At 40.2% G+C, this 18,464-nt stretch overlaps 1 protein-coding gene across 2 annotated transcripts in view; it reads left to right on the plus strand.

Annotated features, from left to right (window-relative positions):
* Positions 1–8,698: 8,698 nt before the first annotated feature.
* The window catches only part of rpap1 (RNA polymerase II associated protein 1), a 68,721-nt gene continuing 58,955 nt past the window's right edge, over positions 8,699–18,464 (plus strand). Inside the window, exons 1-3 of one of the 2 annotated variants that reach the window (XM_062968152.1) lie at positions 8,699–8,843; positions 14,031–14,268; positions 18,132–18,277. In XM_062968152.1, the coding sequence (XP_062824222.1) occupies positions 14,079–14,268; positions 18,132–18,277 (336 nt within the window). In that variant the 5' untranslated portion in view covers positions 8,699–8,843; positions 14,031–14,078. Of the gene's footprint in view, positions 8,844–12,443; positions 12,827–14,030; positions 14,269–18,131; positions 18,278–18,464 lie in introns of those variants that run through there. The other variant, XM_003214580.4, reaches the window with a different exon arrangement.

Raw genomic sequence — 18,464 nt, forward strand, 5'->3', positions numbered from 1 at the left:
AAATTAAAAACAGAGAAAAAAATAGTGTTTTTCATGAGCTTTGTTATGAGTGGAGCTGCAATGTGATCTACAGCTTCAGAAGGTTTTCAGAAGGGAAGGATTGCTGAAACAGCATTGACACCCTGCCTATTTGGGGGGCATAGAAGGCCATTTGCATTTTCTTAAAAACAAAACAAAACAAACAACAGCAACAAACAAGTGTAAGAACCAGTATGGAAAAATTGCAAGGGAGATGGAAGGCATTCTGGTTGCTGTTTTCTGTACTAGTTTGTCAGAAAAGCAATGGCTATGGGGGTGAGGAGGGTGTGTGTGTGTGTGTGTGGCATTTAGCTGGAAACATTAGAGGAGTGACTGAACTCATGTCTGTAGCCAAATAAACAACAATGTAATTCTTCAGAACCTCCCAAAGAATGCCAGAAAAATAGGAAGATGTTTTATCCAATTTGGAATATGTTTTATAATTGTGTGATACAAAAAAGAGATTATGTGAATATTTCATTAGGCCAGTGGTTCTCAATCTTCCTAATGTCCTGAAAAATAGGGCCCAAAGTATTAAAAGATTTTTTTATATAATTTCTGCATGAAATAAATATAACATTTCATTATCAGCCAACTGTGGATAAATAATAAAATAATAATAATAATAATAATAATAATAATAATAATAATAATAATAATAATAATACACTTGGGAAGTGTCTGACGTGTGATCCAGCCAGCATAATGATCTTGTTTGCTGTGTACTAACCTTGTTGTGTATCAAGTAAGAACAATAAAAAACTTATTATTTCCGCCTTGGCAAAACGGATTAAACCACTGAGCTGCTGAACTTGCTGATCGGGAGGTTGGTGGTTCAAATACACGGGATGGGGTGAGGTCCCGCTGTTAGTCCCAGCTTCTGCCAACCTAGCAGTTTGAAAAAATACAAATGTGAGTAGATCAATAGGTACCACCTCGGCGAGAAGGTAACGGCGCTCCATGCAGTCATGCCGGCCACATGACATTGGAGGTGTCTACAGACAACATAGGCTCTTTGGCTTCGAAATGGAGATAAGCACCTCCCCTCAGAGCCGGAAGGGGAAACCTTTGCCTTTATCTGTGATATGGTTGTTTCTAGGCATTGAATGTCCTTTGTGTTTGTGTATGCTGGAATCCACCCTGAGTCCTTTCGGGGAGATAGGGTGGAATACAAATAAAGTATTATTATTATATTATAACTTTATATCCCGCCACCATCTCCCAGCAGGGATTTGGGGCAGCTTATAAAAGTACGTAGTAGTGCAGCAGAATACACAAGGTACAGTAAAATACATAAACATTCATAAAACAGTAACAGTTTCAATTTACACAAAACAAATATACATAAAATAGCATATAAAACCACCTACTAATTTAAATGAAATACATTATGCAGTGGCATGGTTCCATTTTGTCACAGAATCATAGAGTTGGAAGAGACTACATGGGCCATCATCCAGTCCAACCCCATGTCATACAGTAGTACATTTTCAGTTAACTTATTTAGTCATTCATTTTAAAAGAGTCACAACAATAACGATTCAAGAGGCACCTGAATCAATATGTCAGGGTACAGGTTATGATGGGTTAACTAACTTATTTAGTTAGATACATGAGATGGTCTCATTAAATTGATAGCAGAATTTTACTTTGTGGGGTAAACTTAGTAGCTTCCAGAGGGGCAGTCAATGAAGAACATACAGATTTTCTCTCACACGTTTCCCAAAACTTTGAAGAAACAAACAATGCTTTTATGTAACCAGGGTAACTACAATGCAACCACAGCTAGAAGCATTCAAAAGTCAACCTGGTATGTAATTCATTCGTAACTTCATTCATATATTCTCTATTGTCTCCTGTCTCTCAGGCTACTGGCCTTGTACGTTCACACATATTACTACTATACAGAATTATATCTATATTCTGACAATCCATAATTGGTAACATTGAAGAATTCTAAAGAGCTCTTTTGGAGACAAAAGTAATACTCTTGATTTTAAACAAGGCTTTAAAACCTTTTACAGAGCTCGGAAAACCTTTCTAAATAGTTTAATTCTGAGTTTGTTAGATTTCTTTTTTATACAGCATGATGTAACACCATTGATTGCCTAATGAGTGCTGGAGTTGATCCTACAAGGTAGGCCACCAGAATGTAGTGATGAGCTCTCTAAGGGCTTATCTACACTGTAGAATGAATGCAATTCGATGCCACTTTAACTACAGCCCCTGCTACACTGCCATATAATCCCGATTATCAAAGCAGATAATCCACATTATCTGCTTTAAACTGGATTATATGAGACTAAATTTCCATATAATCCAGTTTAAAGCAGATAATCTAGATTTTATATGGCAGTGTAGAAAGGTCCTGCCATACCTCAGTGCAATGAAATCCTGAGAGTAGTCGTTTGGTGAGGCACCACAATTTTTTGGTCAGGGAAGGGTAAAGACCTTGTAAAACTACAACTCCTATGATTCCGTGGCAGTTATCATAGTGTCAAACTGCATTCATTCTACAGTGTAGATGCACCCTCTGTCAGGTTCAGAAGGCCTCGGGAAAAGTAGCATTAGGATCAGGACTAGCATTAGGTTTGCTACTGGCTTACTTGTTAGTATGATGTTCAGACCTGTGAAAGCATGGTCTTTTTGGGGGGCAGGGGAGGAAGAGAGACAGAGAGACAGAGAGGATACCAAGGAGCAGAAGAACAGTGAGGCAACTGAAGAAGTAAGAGAATAGATTAATGGTTCTCAGGGCCCATCCAACAGTACCTTTCTCCCAGGAGCTTCTGCGGCAATCAGGAGGGTGGCCAGATGCCTGTAAACCCGGAAGCAATCACTACAAAAGGCAAAGAACACGAAATTTCCAGGTACTGGAATATTGCAGATTTTAGCAGAATATCCAGATCTCCGCATGTCTGTATGTCAGTGCAATCGGAAATCACATAATTTTTTTATCTGGGTTTGTTTCTGGGTTTAAGATGTTTGTTCCTGATTGGTCAGTTCCTAAAAGGAAGGTGACATTTGAGTAGAGGGCAAAAACTTTGTCCTGGGAAGAGGAACTTTGTCCTTCACCTGTTTAATGACGTTTGTGGCAGAAAAAATGAATTTCTGGGGTGCAACAAGTATTTTCACATTAAGTAGTACACAATGAAACAGGAACAGACACTTTCAAACCAGGAACAGAATGTCATAACTGCTGTAATTAGTCAGACCTTGTTGTATGGCCATCTGTGCAGAAGGGTTTCGTGGTGTACTTATGCCAGGGAACAACAGGATGGTGTTGCCAGGTTATACATGTTGGTTCCTTATTGGGTGTATGCTGACAACATGGGTACAGTTTAGTAAATGGCAAAAACTTACTACTGGCTGTTGGGACATAGATGTGCTGGAGAGGAATGTAAATACTGAGAGCCAAGATCATGCAGGAGGGTAATAGGAACAGCCATGTATAACCCAGGAACAGCACCCTATTGTTCCATGCCACAAGTGCACAACTAAATCTGTCTCGACAGATGGTTAGGCAGCCAGGCTGTAAAAGTGACAATAATGACAAAGTTCTGTTCCTGGCTTGAAAGTGTGTGTTCCTGTTTCATTGTGCAGTGATGACTTGGGCAGAAGTAGTCCTACCCCATTAGGTTTGTTTGTGTGGCAGATACTTCATGAAACATCTGGGGGGGAAGTTTTTCTGGACAGAATAAAAAACTTTTGCAGAGGTCCACATATCCATATATCTGTGTATCCGTACATCTGCATCCTGGGGTTTTTACAAAAAAAGGTTGCCAAGGTTTCCAACAGAAGTCCCACAAGTGGTCATCTTGGGAGCCTCTAAATCTCGGAGCAAAGCAGCAAGCTCGGACAACTGAGGCAGAAATCCCAGGACTAACAGGTCTGTATGTGGACCCCTTCTGAAGTCCTGGGATTTTTTTTTTTACCTCTGTTTAAATCCTGTGATTTAGTGCTTCCTGGAAGTGCTTTCAACCTGTGGGCCCAGATGTTTTTGGCCTACAACTCCCAGAAATCCCAGCTAGTTTATCAGCTGTTAAGATTTCTGGGAGTTGAAGGCCAAAACATCTGGAGACCCACAGGTTAAGAAGCACTAGAATAGATGAATCCTGGATTGGAATGGAATTGAGGGTGAGAAGTGATTAATTTGCTTAGCAAGAAGCTCTCAAATGCACAATGTCAGGCATCTCTCCTTCCTCTATATCGGCTTGGTTTATGAGGAAATTATTTTGGACTTTCTGGAGTGCAGATACGTTGTTAATCTCCCCTATTGATCAGGGTAAGATGCAAATAATCACTTCTTACTCCTTAGTGTGTTTCCGAGTGCTCACACAATGATTTCATATATAAGCGAAATGCTTTCTCCAGCCCTCTTCCTCTTGGTGTTCCCACCTTTACCCTACATGCTGCCTTTCAACCATCCTGGTTTTTTTTTTACCAATTTGATAAAATGAAGTCAAAAGACAATTGCTAGGTAATCCATGTTCTCCCATTTCTGCTTAGAAAAGCAGAATAGTGGGATTATTTGATATCCAATATTTTAAATAAGAAATATCATGGACTGAACTGGGAATCTCTAACTTTATTGCATATTCACACAGTCTTCTGAGATCATGCTCTTTGAGAGGGAATTTGGGAGGCAAAAGAGGATGCACTAGCGCAGTTGTTCCAAAAATGTTCTTCATATGTTCAGGGACCCTCAAAGCATATCTGATTAAAAATTCTTGACCCTTGATCTTTCTATTCAACCATTTTTTTTTGCTGCACTTGTGATAGGTCACCATCCTCTATTTGAAATACATACATCTTTCCTTACTAACTTTTATGATCATCCCATATGATCTTTAACAGACAAGGAATTTGAGAGATTACTGAAGTGTAAGTGTTGACAGAGGTAAGATCAAGTCGAAAGAAGAGAGGAGAGATGCAAATCAGTAGCAAAATTGAATCGAACTATTTGTAAAATGAACTCCCATGCAGCAAAGGCAACAACAATAATTTCTTACCTACCTCTCTCTATAAATTGAGGTGGGGAACAACAGCATATTAAAATACAATACACACCATCAGTTATAAACACTATTCATTAAAAATACACTAACCAGATAAAACACATGACATCAGTGTAAAAGAACATATAAAATAAATACATATAAACCATTGTTACATAATGTACAATTAATCGTTTAGCATTCATAGTTTAAAAATAATCTGGATAGGTTTGCTGGAAGAGACTGGTCTTTAATGCTGCTTTAAATTCAGACAGTATACTCAGCTATCAAATCTTTTATGTTCATGTTACAGACTATAAGGAGCTTTCCCAACCTGACAGTTTACAGATATGATGTTGGAATCTCACTATCTCCAGGCCATTCTCCTTCTAATCCCATCGTCTGTTGCCAAAAACAAGCTTTTCAAGTAATGGATTAATTAGTGCTGATTCAATTAATCCAACAAGTTCAGTTATTAACCATTGGGACAATGAACCAATCTAGTCATTTCTCACACTTAATATTAAAATTGATTTTTCAAACCTAATTTTCCAGGCTCCACTTTTGAAAAATAAAGAGAATACCCTGATGAAATTAGTAAATCAGTCAGGGAGACATTCTGGTCACTCAACTAATTGATAACTTTTTGATAAAGGATATAATTGAATAATACTTATATGAAAATATGTGGACATGAATTTTGATCAGACAAAATAATTTAGAGATCAGGCTCCATCGGTTGGCGGTTTGAATCTGCCAGACGGAGTGAGCTCCCATCTGTCAGCATTAGCTTCCCATATAGGGACATGAGAGAAGCCTCCCAGAAGAATGACAACATATCTGGGCGTTCCCTGGGCAATGTCTTTGTAGACGACCAATTCTCTCACACCAGAAGCAACTTGCAGTATGTTCTCAATTCGCTTCTGACACGATAAAAAACCCCTATAATGAGTAAGACTGATCTACCATTAAGCAAAATGAGGTCACTACCTCAAGTGGCAAGATTCAATGGTTAACTGTATCACTTCTTCCAATGGGAAGTCACTTTTCTTTTTCTTAGGATTGTGCATCTTTTTCATATGATTCAGATAAGGTTCTAACTCACTAATCTGTAGAACAGCAAAACTGGCAGTCTGCCTGATTTGGGCCCCTTCTACATTGCCACATAAAATCCAGATTATCTTATTTGATCTGGATTATATGGCAGTGTAGACTAATATAATCTAGTTCAAAGTAGATAATATGGATGATCTGCTTTAATAATCTGGATTATGTGGCAGTGTAGAAGAGGCCATGTGTGAGGGCTATAGCTTTATATAAACTATCACAAATATAAAATAACGTGTCTCAAATATTAATTTTCAAGATACAGGAAGCAGATCACAATCATGGAACCCTCACCACATTTAAGAAACTACAGTGGGAGATATAGTTTTACATGATATTTAGCCTTCTCTGATGACTCACCAAACTACACATTCTATGATTCCATAGCACTGAGCCATTGCAGTAAAAAAAAAAGAGACTTTCCTCCTAAAAGATGAACTTGATACAAGGCTATTATGAATTATCTGTATCTATATCTATATATTCTATATAAGTTCTGCAGCAGTGAGACCTCACCATTCCCGTATTCCAAAGTAGATTGGGTCTCTAGCAGCAGGCTAGAACTCAGGAATTTCGTAGTTTAGAGAGGGACCTTATAACTGTTCAGACAGACTAACCTACAAACCCTAGAATTCCGGATTTAAAGTGTATCCATGCTGTAGTGTGATGAGGCATTCTATCAGACATCCTTTAGCGCTGAATGTTAATAAACCTCGGTTTGTTGCCTTCAAACCCAGGTAGCTGCATTTTGGCTTCAGCATATCAGTTAAAATGGCATCAAACTGCATACAGGGTAGATGCACCTTAACATGATTCCACATGCATTTTGGAGGGGTGATAAAAGGTTACCATCATGAAAATTATTAGTTCCCTTGCAGCTTAAAGTGCCGGTGAAAACATACCCGAAGATGTATGATTAATCAAGTCAATAAAAGGAAACCAATGTCTATCTGATCACCATTCATATGTCAAAGGCAAAAAGATAGTTTTTCCATCAAAGCAATATCCTAGAGACATTTCATCTAAGAGTCTATTGATAAATCATTTAGAATCACACACCTTGAAGCAATTTCAAGCCCTGTGGCTAAACAGAAAAAGTGAATTAATGGTCTATTTACATTTTACACTGTGATTGGAAATTAAGAAAGTGGGTTTTTTTAAAATATAGGTGTGCCTTATAGTGTTTTAAGACACACCTGGTTACTTGTTTTTTGGTTACTTGTTTTTTTGTTTTTACTTTGGAAAAAAGTAGTGAGTCTATAGAGATCTTTTTGCTATCATTACATTGAAAAAAATTGCTGACAAAGCAATGGGGTCAATACGGATGGAGTTTTGAACAGCTTGTCTTTCCATTTATGCCAGGTTGAAAATTTAAAAGTAAGGATTTTTGATTTCTTTAAGAACGTGATGGGGAAAATCCCAGAATCCTAGTCTCTTTATCCAATCTTCTTTGATGTCAATTACTTTGTAATTTGTTTGCATATTATTCTAATTAGTTGTCAGATCTGATAGGCTTCACAATACAATAAAAAGTGCAGTGTCTCTAGTCCACTTGTTTAAATTTTGCTATACATAACGGATTTGAGTTTTTTAAAAATCTTTTCTCTTGGTTAATACAATTCTACAGTACTTTTGTCAGTTTTACTAAGGTTTTTTATGGGAAGTACTTGGAATGGGTACCTCAACTTTGGAAGTAGCATAGTTTTGAATATTGCTGTTCTTCCTAGCCCAGAGACACTGATTTCCCGCCACATCTGACATTTCTGTTTAATTACCTTTATAGAAGAGGGAAATTAGCTCAAAAAAAATCCCCTGGAGACATCCCAAAGTCTCAGAGAAATTCCAGGAGTGGAAAACAAATTTGGGGTGAACTTTTGATGTTCTTGTGACATATTAAAGCATAATAGGCTCAATTTTGCTGTGTTGACTCGAAGTCTTAAAGACTGCCTCTAAGCTCTGGACTGGGGTGGCCAAAGCAATAGCTAGATCATCAGCAAACAGATATAGATTTATCGTTACATTTTTGTAATAGATTCTGCTAACACCCAGATCTCTCTTGATTGCAGACACCAAAGGCTGAATAGCAAATGTGAAAACAAGTGGGGAAAGGGTGAAATCGAGCAATTTAGAGCAGTTCATGGAGAGCAAGACCCAGCACATGGATACTGAAACCCGACAAGTGGATAGCAAGATCCGGCATTAGGCTGCTGAGTCCGTGCCTGGCAAGACTTAAAACTAAAATCCAATGTTCCCCAATCAAAGAAATCTCACCAGTTGAAGCAGAAGCCACCAAGGCAATTTTATTCAATCTGGCCAAAAGGAATGCCAGCCAGTGTTATACCGCTCAAAAGCTGACATGTTTGACAAGAATAAAACAGACGTTTTTATACAGTAAGGTCTTTTGTTTTCCCCGCTAACACCCAGATGGGGCTGGCTTCACACTGATTGGCGGAGCCAGTCTCTGACGCCACACCAGCTGGCAGAATTCCCTCTCCGAAGAGGGACTGCGGCGCCCGCCAATCAATCAATCAATCAATCAGAGAGCGTTTCCCACTTCCAATGCAGATTTTTGCTCTCCAATGGCTGACAGGGGGCAGGATGGCCAGAGGGGCAAAAGAACACATAGTTTTCTGAGTGGATCACATTGTTTCAATCTCAAGATGAACAAAGAGGGCCATTTTGGCACTAGTGCCCATTGAGTTCCAGATCAGTATATTGTCCAAGGTGAGTGGATTACGGAATTCATTCCTGGGAAAGGGGAAATGGCATTGTGGAGAAATTGGACAGGACCTCCTGGCATATTGGAGGAGTGCCAGGTGATTAATGTTCCTTTTGTGTCCATGTGGCTGCACGGATCCTGTCGTCCCATGTACAGTTGATCTTATGGGAATCAATAGGGGTGGATTGATTCCAGTGATGATGGGAGCTTGAGTCCATTGTTGATGTGATACCCAGGAAAATGCTGGAGGGAATTCCCAGGGAGAAGGGGTGCTGGTGAAAGGTTACAGTTATACACACAAAAGGGGTTTCATGGATACCAGGACCCACAATAGTGGGAACCGGGGTACTGACTGGGGCGAGGGTTGACTCAGGGTTAGAGTAAAGAAGGTTAAAGTTCTGGGGAGAAAGAGAGCAAGCCCTGGTCCTAGAGCAGGCAGAGCTGTAGCCAAGGGGGGGGGGGGGTTAGGGGTTCAAACCCCCTCCAAAAATTTTCATATTTTTTTAAAACCTGGTTTACTAATAAATTTTAACTGATTAACCAAATCCCCATGAGTGTCCACTGAAGTTTATCGATGGAGCCTGATCTCTAAATTATTTTGTGTTATAGAACTACTCTTCATGATTAGCTAAAAAAAAATCCCCACTTCCAAAATGTTTTTCTGGCTATGGCCCTGGCAACAAGGACCAAGTGGTTACCAGGCTGAGCTGCAAGAGCCAAAAGGAGAGAGAAAGATACAGGAGGCAAAAAGGACACAAAAAGAATCAAAACAAGGATAACACTCTGAAGTGTATGCTTATTAAGAGGATATTTTGTATCAAGTGGGGAAAGGGGGTTGTGATACAATTGTATCAAGTGGGGAAAGGGGGGTTGTGATCTATAATTTTCTGTCTTGTCAAGTATCTAAATGGCATTGGATGTTTGCCGCATATGCATGTTATGTGATCAGCCCTGAGTCCCCTTTGAGGTGAGAAGGGTGGAATATAAATACTGTAAATAAATAAACAAACAAATAAATGCAAGGTATCACTGGGGCTGGTAGCTGCTGCAAGTCTTCTCTGTTCCCCCGGCCGGCTCCTCCGCTGGAGTGTCCGATATGATTCTAATCTTGTACATTTATTAATTTGACCAGGTGGCAGGCAGTGCTCAACTTCATTGGTGAACTCCAATTGAATGCCTTTGCCTATGGCTTTTGGTTCTAGTATTTGGTATTTGTATGTATGATGGCATGCATAATAACTATTATACAGTGTTCCCTTACTTATCACTGGGGTTAGGTTCCAGGACCACCCGCAATAAGTGAAAATCCGCAAAGTAGGGACACTATATTTTAACATTTATACATTTTTAGTAGTTATACACTATTTTAGGTCTTTATCAACCAATTGTGTGTTGATAAATCGCCTCCTTCTCCTCCTGTTGCTGCTTGGGCTCCTTTTCTCTCCCTTTGGCTTCTCCTTCCTTAGGCTGTAAATTGTAATTTTTATGATTTATAATAGTTTTTTAGAGTTTATTGAAAAACTGCGAAACAGCGAATCTGCGAAAAGTGAACCGCGAAGTAGTGAGGGAACACTGTATACATATCAATTATTTCGGTCATTTTCTGGCCATCCTAAAGCGATAATACAGATTAAAAATATACCTTCACAACAACTTGTCAAAAGCCTTGACTGAGTTAAAGGAGGCTATCACAAAGGGTTTGTATTCGAGGAGGCAGCATGTGGCATAGCATTTAATGGCCTGCAACTTGGATCTGCTATGGAATGTGACCTATCTGCAATGATTGCCAAAAACAACCTGCAGTCCTGAATTTGTTAAGGAAATTGACATTTCATAGTGGATCTCAATGTGTCAGAGAGATTTGAAGATTGGAATTAATTAGCAGACATGAATCTCTGGAATTTGGTCTCTGTTAATTTTGCAAATTTCTAACCATCTCTTTGTTAGGATGCTCATTTGTAACCATCAACTTTTAGATGGATGAGTGTCACATTCCTGATATATAAATAAGTGGTTCCCAAACCCTTTCAGGCATCGAACCCTTCAGAAATATTTATTTTCTGCAGAACCCTAACTCTATTCATGATTTGTTTAATCAATATATATATTTCCGTTTATTAGTGTTGTTCTTTATTTCCTGTTCTGATTTTAGAGTTTTTTTTTAATACTAGTAGCCAAATTTTGTTCATTTTCATAGTTTGCTCCTTTCTGTTGAAATTGTCCACATGCTTGTGGATTTCAATGGCTTCTCTGTGTAGTTTGACATGGTGGTTGTCAGAGAGGTCCACATTTCTGTGTTCTCAAAATAATATGCCGTATACAGGTTGGTTAATCTGAAAACAGGGAAATGCCAGACCAGAAACAATCAGGGCCAGCCAGGACCATAGAAAAATTTCGGGGGGAGGGGGGAGTGAATTTTGTTTAGCACATCATGAATAGTAGTTCCATAACGCAAAATAATGTAGAAATCAGGATCGATCGATAATTTTCAGTGGACACTCATGGAGATTTGGTTAACCAGTTAAAATTCGCGAGTAAACCAGGTTTTTTAAAAAAAACACCTGAAAAATGGGGGGGGGGGTGTTGAACCCCTAACCCCCTCCCCTGGCTACAGTCCCCGGTTAACACCTCCCAACAAAGGATTCACCCAGGCAGGAATCAGCCAGGTTTTGAAGCTGCAAGGCTTTTCAGTGCTAATCATGGTGACTAATTGGAACATTCACACTTGCCTCCAACAGAGAGAGTTCTTTCTCACACCCTGGATTTTCCACAGATATAGGCACCTCCTTTTTCTAGTTTCCAATATACAGTAGAGTCTCGCTTATCCAACGTAAACAGGCCGGCAGAACTCTGGATAAGCGAATATGTTGGATAATGAGAGATTAAGGAAAAGCCTATTAAACATCAAATTAGGTTATGATTTTACAAATTAAGCACCAAAACATCATGTTATACAACAAATTTGACAGAAAAAGTAGTTCAATACACAGTAGGGCCCGGGCTGTGGCGCAGGCGGGAGAGCAAGCCAGCTGCAATTAACTGCAATGAATCACTCTGACCAGGAGGTCATGAGTTCGAGCCCCGCTCGGAGCCTATGTTTGTTTGTCTTTGTTCTATGTTAAAAGGCATTGAATGTTTGCCTATATGTGTAATGTGATCCGTCCTGAGTCCCCTTCGGGGTGAGAAGGGCGGAATATAAATGCTGTAAATAAATAAATAATGCGATGTAGTAATTACTGTATTTACGAATTTAGCACCAAAATATCACGATGTATTGAAAACACTGACTACAAAAATGCGTTGGATAATCCAGAACGTTGGATAAGCGAGTCTTGGATAATTGAGACTCTACTGTACCTCAAAACCTCTGAGGATGCTTGCCCTAGATGTGGGAGAAACGTCAGGAGAGAATGCTTCTGGAACATGGCCACACAGCCCGGGAAACTCACAGCAACTCAGTGCATTCATTTTAGCCATCCTGAGCCTTTTTTTGGACTTCAACTCCCAGAAGTCTCAGCTGTTTTGGCTAATGGCAAGGCATGCTGGGCGATGAAGTCCAAAAAAACTAGAGCAGAGTTTGACGAACACTGGTCTATGCTGCAGCACAACAAAGACTGCAATTGGGCTTCTCTTTCACCGCCATGGCTCAATGCTATGGAGCCCTGGAAGGTGAGGCGCCTTCCCTGGTGCCTCACCAAAGCTGGACACTACCATTGAGCCGTAGCGATTAAAAGGGGCGTCAAACGGCCTTCGTTCTCCAGCGGCAGCGGCAATCTGGGAGGCTGGCTTTGAGTCCAAAATGGCGGCGGGGGCGGAGTTGGGCCTGAGAGGAAGCCGCCCCTTCTCGCTGGAGGCGGAAGGAGAGGCGAGGCTTGGAGGCCAGAAGCAGCGACAGAAGGCTGGCCGTTTCCTCTTTCTGGCAACCTCAAGATCAATAGAGAAGGAGGCCGGCACAAAGGGGCTCCTGAGGCCACACTGCGTTCAACTTGTAAGGATCGCGGCCTCCAGATTCATGACTGGCTTTGCTGTGAGGGACGAACATGGCGCCTCCCCTCCTGGAAAATGTGTTTCTAGTGCAGGCATGGGCAAAGTTGGGCCATCCTTCTAGGTGTTTTGGACTTCAACCCCCGCCATTCCTCACAGCCTCAGGCCCCTTCCTTTTCTCCCTCAGCCGCTTAAGCGGCTGAGAGGGGAAAGGAAAGGGCCTGAGGCTGTGAGGAATGGCGGGAGTTGAAGTCCAAAACACCTACAGGGAAGGCCCAACTTTGCCCATGCCTGTTCTAGTTTCTTTCAAGAATATTGGTGCCTCACCAAGACGACAACTCCCATCATTTTATAGCATGGCAGTTACAATGGTGTCAAGCTGCATTCATTCTGTAGTGTAGCTGCTGCACCTTTGCTGAAGAGTTCATGAAATACATGAAATTTAAATGAGTTCCAGCACTGATTTAAATATGATTTTTGTGTGTGTGTGGTAACTGAACGCAGGAGCCCCAATGGCACAGTAGGTTAAACTGTGAGCTGCTGAACTTGCTGACCAAAAGGTCAGCGGTTTGAATCTTGGGGGGCTGGGGGACGGCGGAGTGAGCTCCTGCTGTCAGCTCCAGCTTCTTCCAACCTAGCAGTTCGAAAACAGGCAAATGTGAGTAGATGATTAGGTACCGCTCTGGCAGGAAGGTAATGGTGCTCCATGCAGTTATGCCGGCCACATGACCATGGAGGTGTTTACAGACAACGTTGGCACTTCAGCTTAGAAATGCAGATGAGCACCAACCCCCAGAGTCGGATGCGACTAGACTTAATGTCAGGGGAAAACCTTTACCTTTACTAACCATCTGCCTCAGCAAACTAAAATTCCCAGGAAGTTAAAGTGGTGTCAATTTGAATTAATTTTGCAATGGAGATGCATCCATGGTCTTTTTAATGGAGAGACTCTTTGAGGATTTTTTGATTAATGCTAACATTTCCCTTACATAGATCATATTATAACTTGCGCTTCAGGTAACCTGTGTGAATAGGTTGCTATGAGTTTTCTGGGCTGTGTGAATGTATACTTTTGGAACTTGCATTCCATATAATAGAAACTAGGTTCTTTACCCTTGAATTCTTAGAACCCTGTTTTGAGCTTGTGCAGTTATGAAGGAAATCATTCTTGTTAAGCTCTTCTTCCCTTTCTTGTTTTAAAAACCTAGATCAAGTAATCTATAGGCTCTGTACAAGAAGGCAGGAGCAACAGGAGGATGTTGTCAAGGCCCAAGCCTGGTGAATCGGAAGCAGACTTGTTGCGGTTCCAGAATGAGTTCCTATCAGTGAAAGCTTCCCCAGCAGTGAAAATAGTCAAGAAAGCAGATAAAAGGAAAGGGGATGCAGGGAGTGGAGATGATGGCAGACCCCCACTGCAGCATGATAGAGATGTGGTGATGTTGGATGGTAAGTCTATTGTAAGTTATTTTATGTTTAATGCAGATAATCTAAACAAAACGACCTTTTTTGCTTGGAGGTTAGTATTTGTATTGTGACTGTAGCTCTGCCCACATGTGATGTCCCACAAATGCCATCATGCAACTCAGTTGAGGCTACAGTGTATAGGGCTATCCAATGGCATCACCATTAAGCCCCATTCATATTGGATGAGTAGTGTGATCATTGTGCTTATGCCGTCACATCCAGGCACCTTTTTAACACTTTAGGATGTGCTTCTTCCTTTGCCCAGATGAACTGCGGGGGCCTTACTTAGAAGCTCTGGAAATCCCAGTAACCAAAGGCACTTCAAGTAGAACAATCCAACAAAATTTTATTTTCACAAAGTCCTTGGCAGACTTGGCACTTGTAATTAAAGTTGCAAATAAAAACAGTCCACTTATAAAACCTTGCAGATGTTCCTTGCTTGCTTTCCCCCTTTAGGTTGCTGGGTTAACTTCCACCAAAAGCAAAGAGGTCCAGAGATCCTCTTCACCCTAGCTCTGAGCTGCTTTCAAAAGATCTATAACTATCTAAGCTCAAAGCTAGTTTTTGAGGTGAAGTTGGTAGAGCTTCCTCCAGTGGCAAAGAAATCAAAAGATGTTCTCTGCCCCAGTGCCAAAGCTATTAGAAAGAACAGGTCTTTCCCCTATCTATGCATGGCACTGGTTTTAAAGGCAGGTAATTTGTTTGTACTTACGATGGCCTTTTCAGAGTTGGCCTGGCTTGGCCACACAAGCACATCTATGATGTTTCTCCTTCAGTCTAGAAGGCAGAATAGGCTTCTCAAAATGGAGCCTTCCTTACCCAGGAAAAGGGGCGGTCTCCAGAACAAAATGATACATTTCAAGCCTATAGCAGCAAGGCTTTGCAAACTGGCTATAAACTCTGCTAATATCCTAACTATCAGACTGCTGCAGAATCTGCAGCAACCCTGGAGCAAATGCAAACAGGTGCTATTTTCTATAACTATAAAAATGCAAACCAAACCTCTGGGGGACGGAACAGTGCTGTCTCAGTTAGCTTCTGCTATTGCTCTTATTTGGTGAGAGAGTTTAATCCTGTTCTCAGTGCAGTATTTGAATATGAGAATATATGGAGCCCCTGGTGCCGCAGTGGGTTAAACTCTTGTGCTTGTGGGACTGCTGACTTTAAGGTTGGGTGTCTGACCTGAAGATTGCCAGTTCGAATCCAGGGAGCGCGGAACTGAGCTCCCTCTGTCAGCTCCAGTTCCTCATGTGGGAAAATGAGAGAAGCCTCCAACAAGGATGGTAAAGCATCAAATATCCAGGCAACCCCTGGGCAACGTCCTCGCAGACGACCAATTCTCTCACATCAGAAACGACTTGCAGTTTCTCAAGTCGCTCCTGACACGAAAAAAGTGCAATATCTACACCCCAAGTGAAAATATGTAATTTAGGAAGCAGGATTGTATTTGCTACATCTGGCCTAACTCAGATTTCCTGGTTGCATATACAGTTTGTTCTCATATTGGGCTAAATAGATGACAGTCGGGGCTGTGGCCCATCAGATATGATCCCTGTTCTCCTCCAGATTTCATACCTTTCAGTCAGGATGGACAAACTCTGCCCTTGGTGTTGCATGTGACCCTGAAGCTTGCTTTCTTAGCTCCCAATTCATATAGTCTACTTCTCTGCACAAATGAGCCCATATGAGGCTGACACTGTGGCACTTTAGTTTGTGAATTGGTGGCAGCTAGTTTTTATTCACAGCTGTTCTGCGTTATAAAAATGTGATTGGAAGTGGTTGTTATAATTTTATGTGTAATTGTTTTATACTTATGTACTGTTTTATATTAAATGCTGCATCCTGGAGTGGCTTGTAAGCTGTCCAAGTCCCTTCGGGGAGATGGTGGTGGGATATAAATAAATTTACAATTATTATTATTACATTGTCTTTTTCCTGGCAATACAAAGAATGAAACGCTTCTTCTGGACATCTCCAGAAACAGCAATCACCTGCCACTTCTCATTGAAAAACTGAGTTTTTCCACACCACAAGTGAAGCTGTTGACTTCAGAGGTTTTTTTATGCATTTTGTGCAGTTCTTATAGTCCCCCATGATCTTGAGGCAGAGGATTGGCCTCAGGTCCACTGAAGCTGATGACATCCTTGGTCTAGATCAGTGGTTCCCAAACTTACTTGGCCTACTGCCCCCTTTCCAGAAAAAATATTACTCAGCACCCTGGAAATTAATTTTTTTAAAATTGTTAATAGCAATTAAACAGAAATATATATGTACTACCAGGGGGCGGTAGCGCCCACTTTGGGAATCACTGGTCTAGATTCTTAACAGATGGGAACCTGACGCATCTTATATCCACCGCTGAATTATCTGACGTCTTCTTTCTTTAATAATTTATAACCTCAACCACAAACCCAAATGGGCTGCTAGTCTTATTTAAGAACCCAAGACTAAGTTTGTGAGTTTGACAGTAAGCAAGCAACTAATCTATATATATAAAAGAGTGATGGAATCACGGCGACCAACAAAACAACAAAACTACAGGCCCCCCAACCTCGAAATTTGACAACACAACCCATCATCCACGCCTCTAGGTTGATACAACAAAAAGAAAAGAAAAATAAAGTCCTAATTAGAGGGAGAGGAATGATTGCTTTTATCAAATTGCTGCCAGTTAGAAGGCTAAGCTCCTCCAACTTGGTCTCCTAGCAACCCAATAAAAAATAATAAAAAAACACTAAAAATAATTAAAAACACTAAAAAATTAATACAATAAAATACTATAATTACAGAAAATAACTAAAAATAATACAAGAAAATAATAAAATATAATAAATAAAAAGATAACTTACAATATAAATAATTTAAAAATATAAATAACGTCAAATAAAAATTACACAACAATTTTTAACCAATACCACCACCAATTTGCCACAGCAACGCGTGGCCGGGCACAGCTAGTAATGACTATTGAGATTTTCTCCAGAGTTTGAAAAGAGCGTCAAGTTAATCGATAGATTTATTTATAGATAGATTAAGATTTCTCAAAATAGATTTTAACAATTTGAGGTATCTCTTGACACTTATGGTGTGAAGAACAAAAGGTCAGATGTCTGCTAATGGTATAATCATTCCCACCAGTGTTTATTTCCAGATCTAAAGTAGAAAGCTCCCTCTGAAGTTTGCTCAGAGCCAAAGAACCCTTGTGATTAGGCATATAGGGCTATGTCTGTTCTTTCCTTTCAAAACTCAGCATATTCAATCTGGTCCAAATGAGGGACCTCTTGTTTATGGCAATGTGTTCTTATGGTTATTAAGACTTGTTATTGTATTAGTCTGGATTATGCTTTCGCACAATTGCAATTAACATTTCTCAAAAGAACATGACTAAAAGAAGGGGCAAAGTTTTAAAACCTCAAACTTTCTGGGGTTCAGATCTATGCTCCTGAGTATAATTGGATTCATTGTCTGTATTTTGTATATGCAACACAAAGAAGTAGTTGAATGTTCTATACTAAAAGTAACATATGCTTTGTTTTCCATCAATGTTTACTAATACAGTATTCCGCTTATTTGTATCCCTTGAATTGCCCATTCATTTTTTAGGCCTTCCAGTGTCTTTTGGCTTGTTCTTTGTGTCAATTTCTTGAGTTCAATCCACTATGAGAAGTCATTTGATATTTTTACTACATTTTAAATGATTTGAACAATTGTAAGCATGTCTCATTTTCACTAAAATTGTAGTTACTAAATGGAACATTTTCAGTTTTTTCTATGTCTCTGGAAGCAAAAAGTACTAGGATTGTGTACATGGTCTCTTTTTCATCTGTTTTCCATCTGTTTTCCAGACTTTCCCGATGAGCCGCCACCTTTGACACCAGGTCCTCCAAAGAAATCCAGGTTCAAAGGTACCCGTGTCCATTTCGAGGAGGACCCAGGAGAGCGACTGGATCGTGCTGATCAGCACATTACAGCAGTATTCAACAAAATTATTGTATGTTCCTTTTGTAGGAACTGTTGTTAAAATGTTAAAAGCATCACGCAGTGTTGATCGATGAGTTCTAAAGCTGGGGTTATATCCAATAAAAATGAATTCTCTTCAAGAGTAAACTAAACGCCTAAAGTGAGGGTCGAACCATGGTTGCAGTCAATCATTAACTGGAATGCTTCACAGTTCTTGT

The sequence above is a fragment of the Anolis carolinensis genome, chromosome 1 (assembly GCF_035594765.1).
Source record: "Anolis carolinensis isolate JA03-04 chromosome 1, rAnoCar3.1.pri, whole genome shotgun sequence".
NCBI lineage: Eukaryota > Metazoa > Chordata > Lepidosauria > Squamata > Dactyloidae > Anolis > Anolis carolinensis.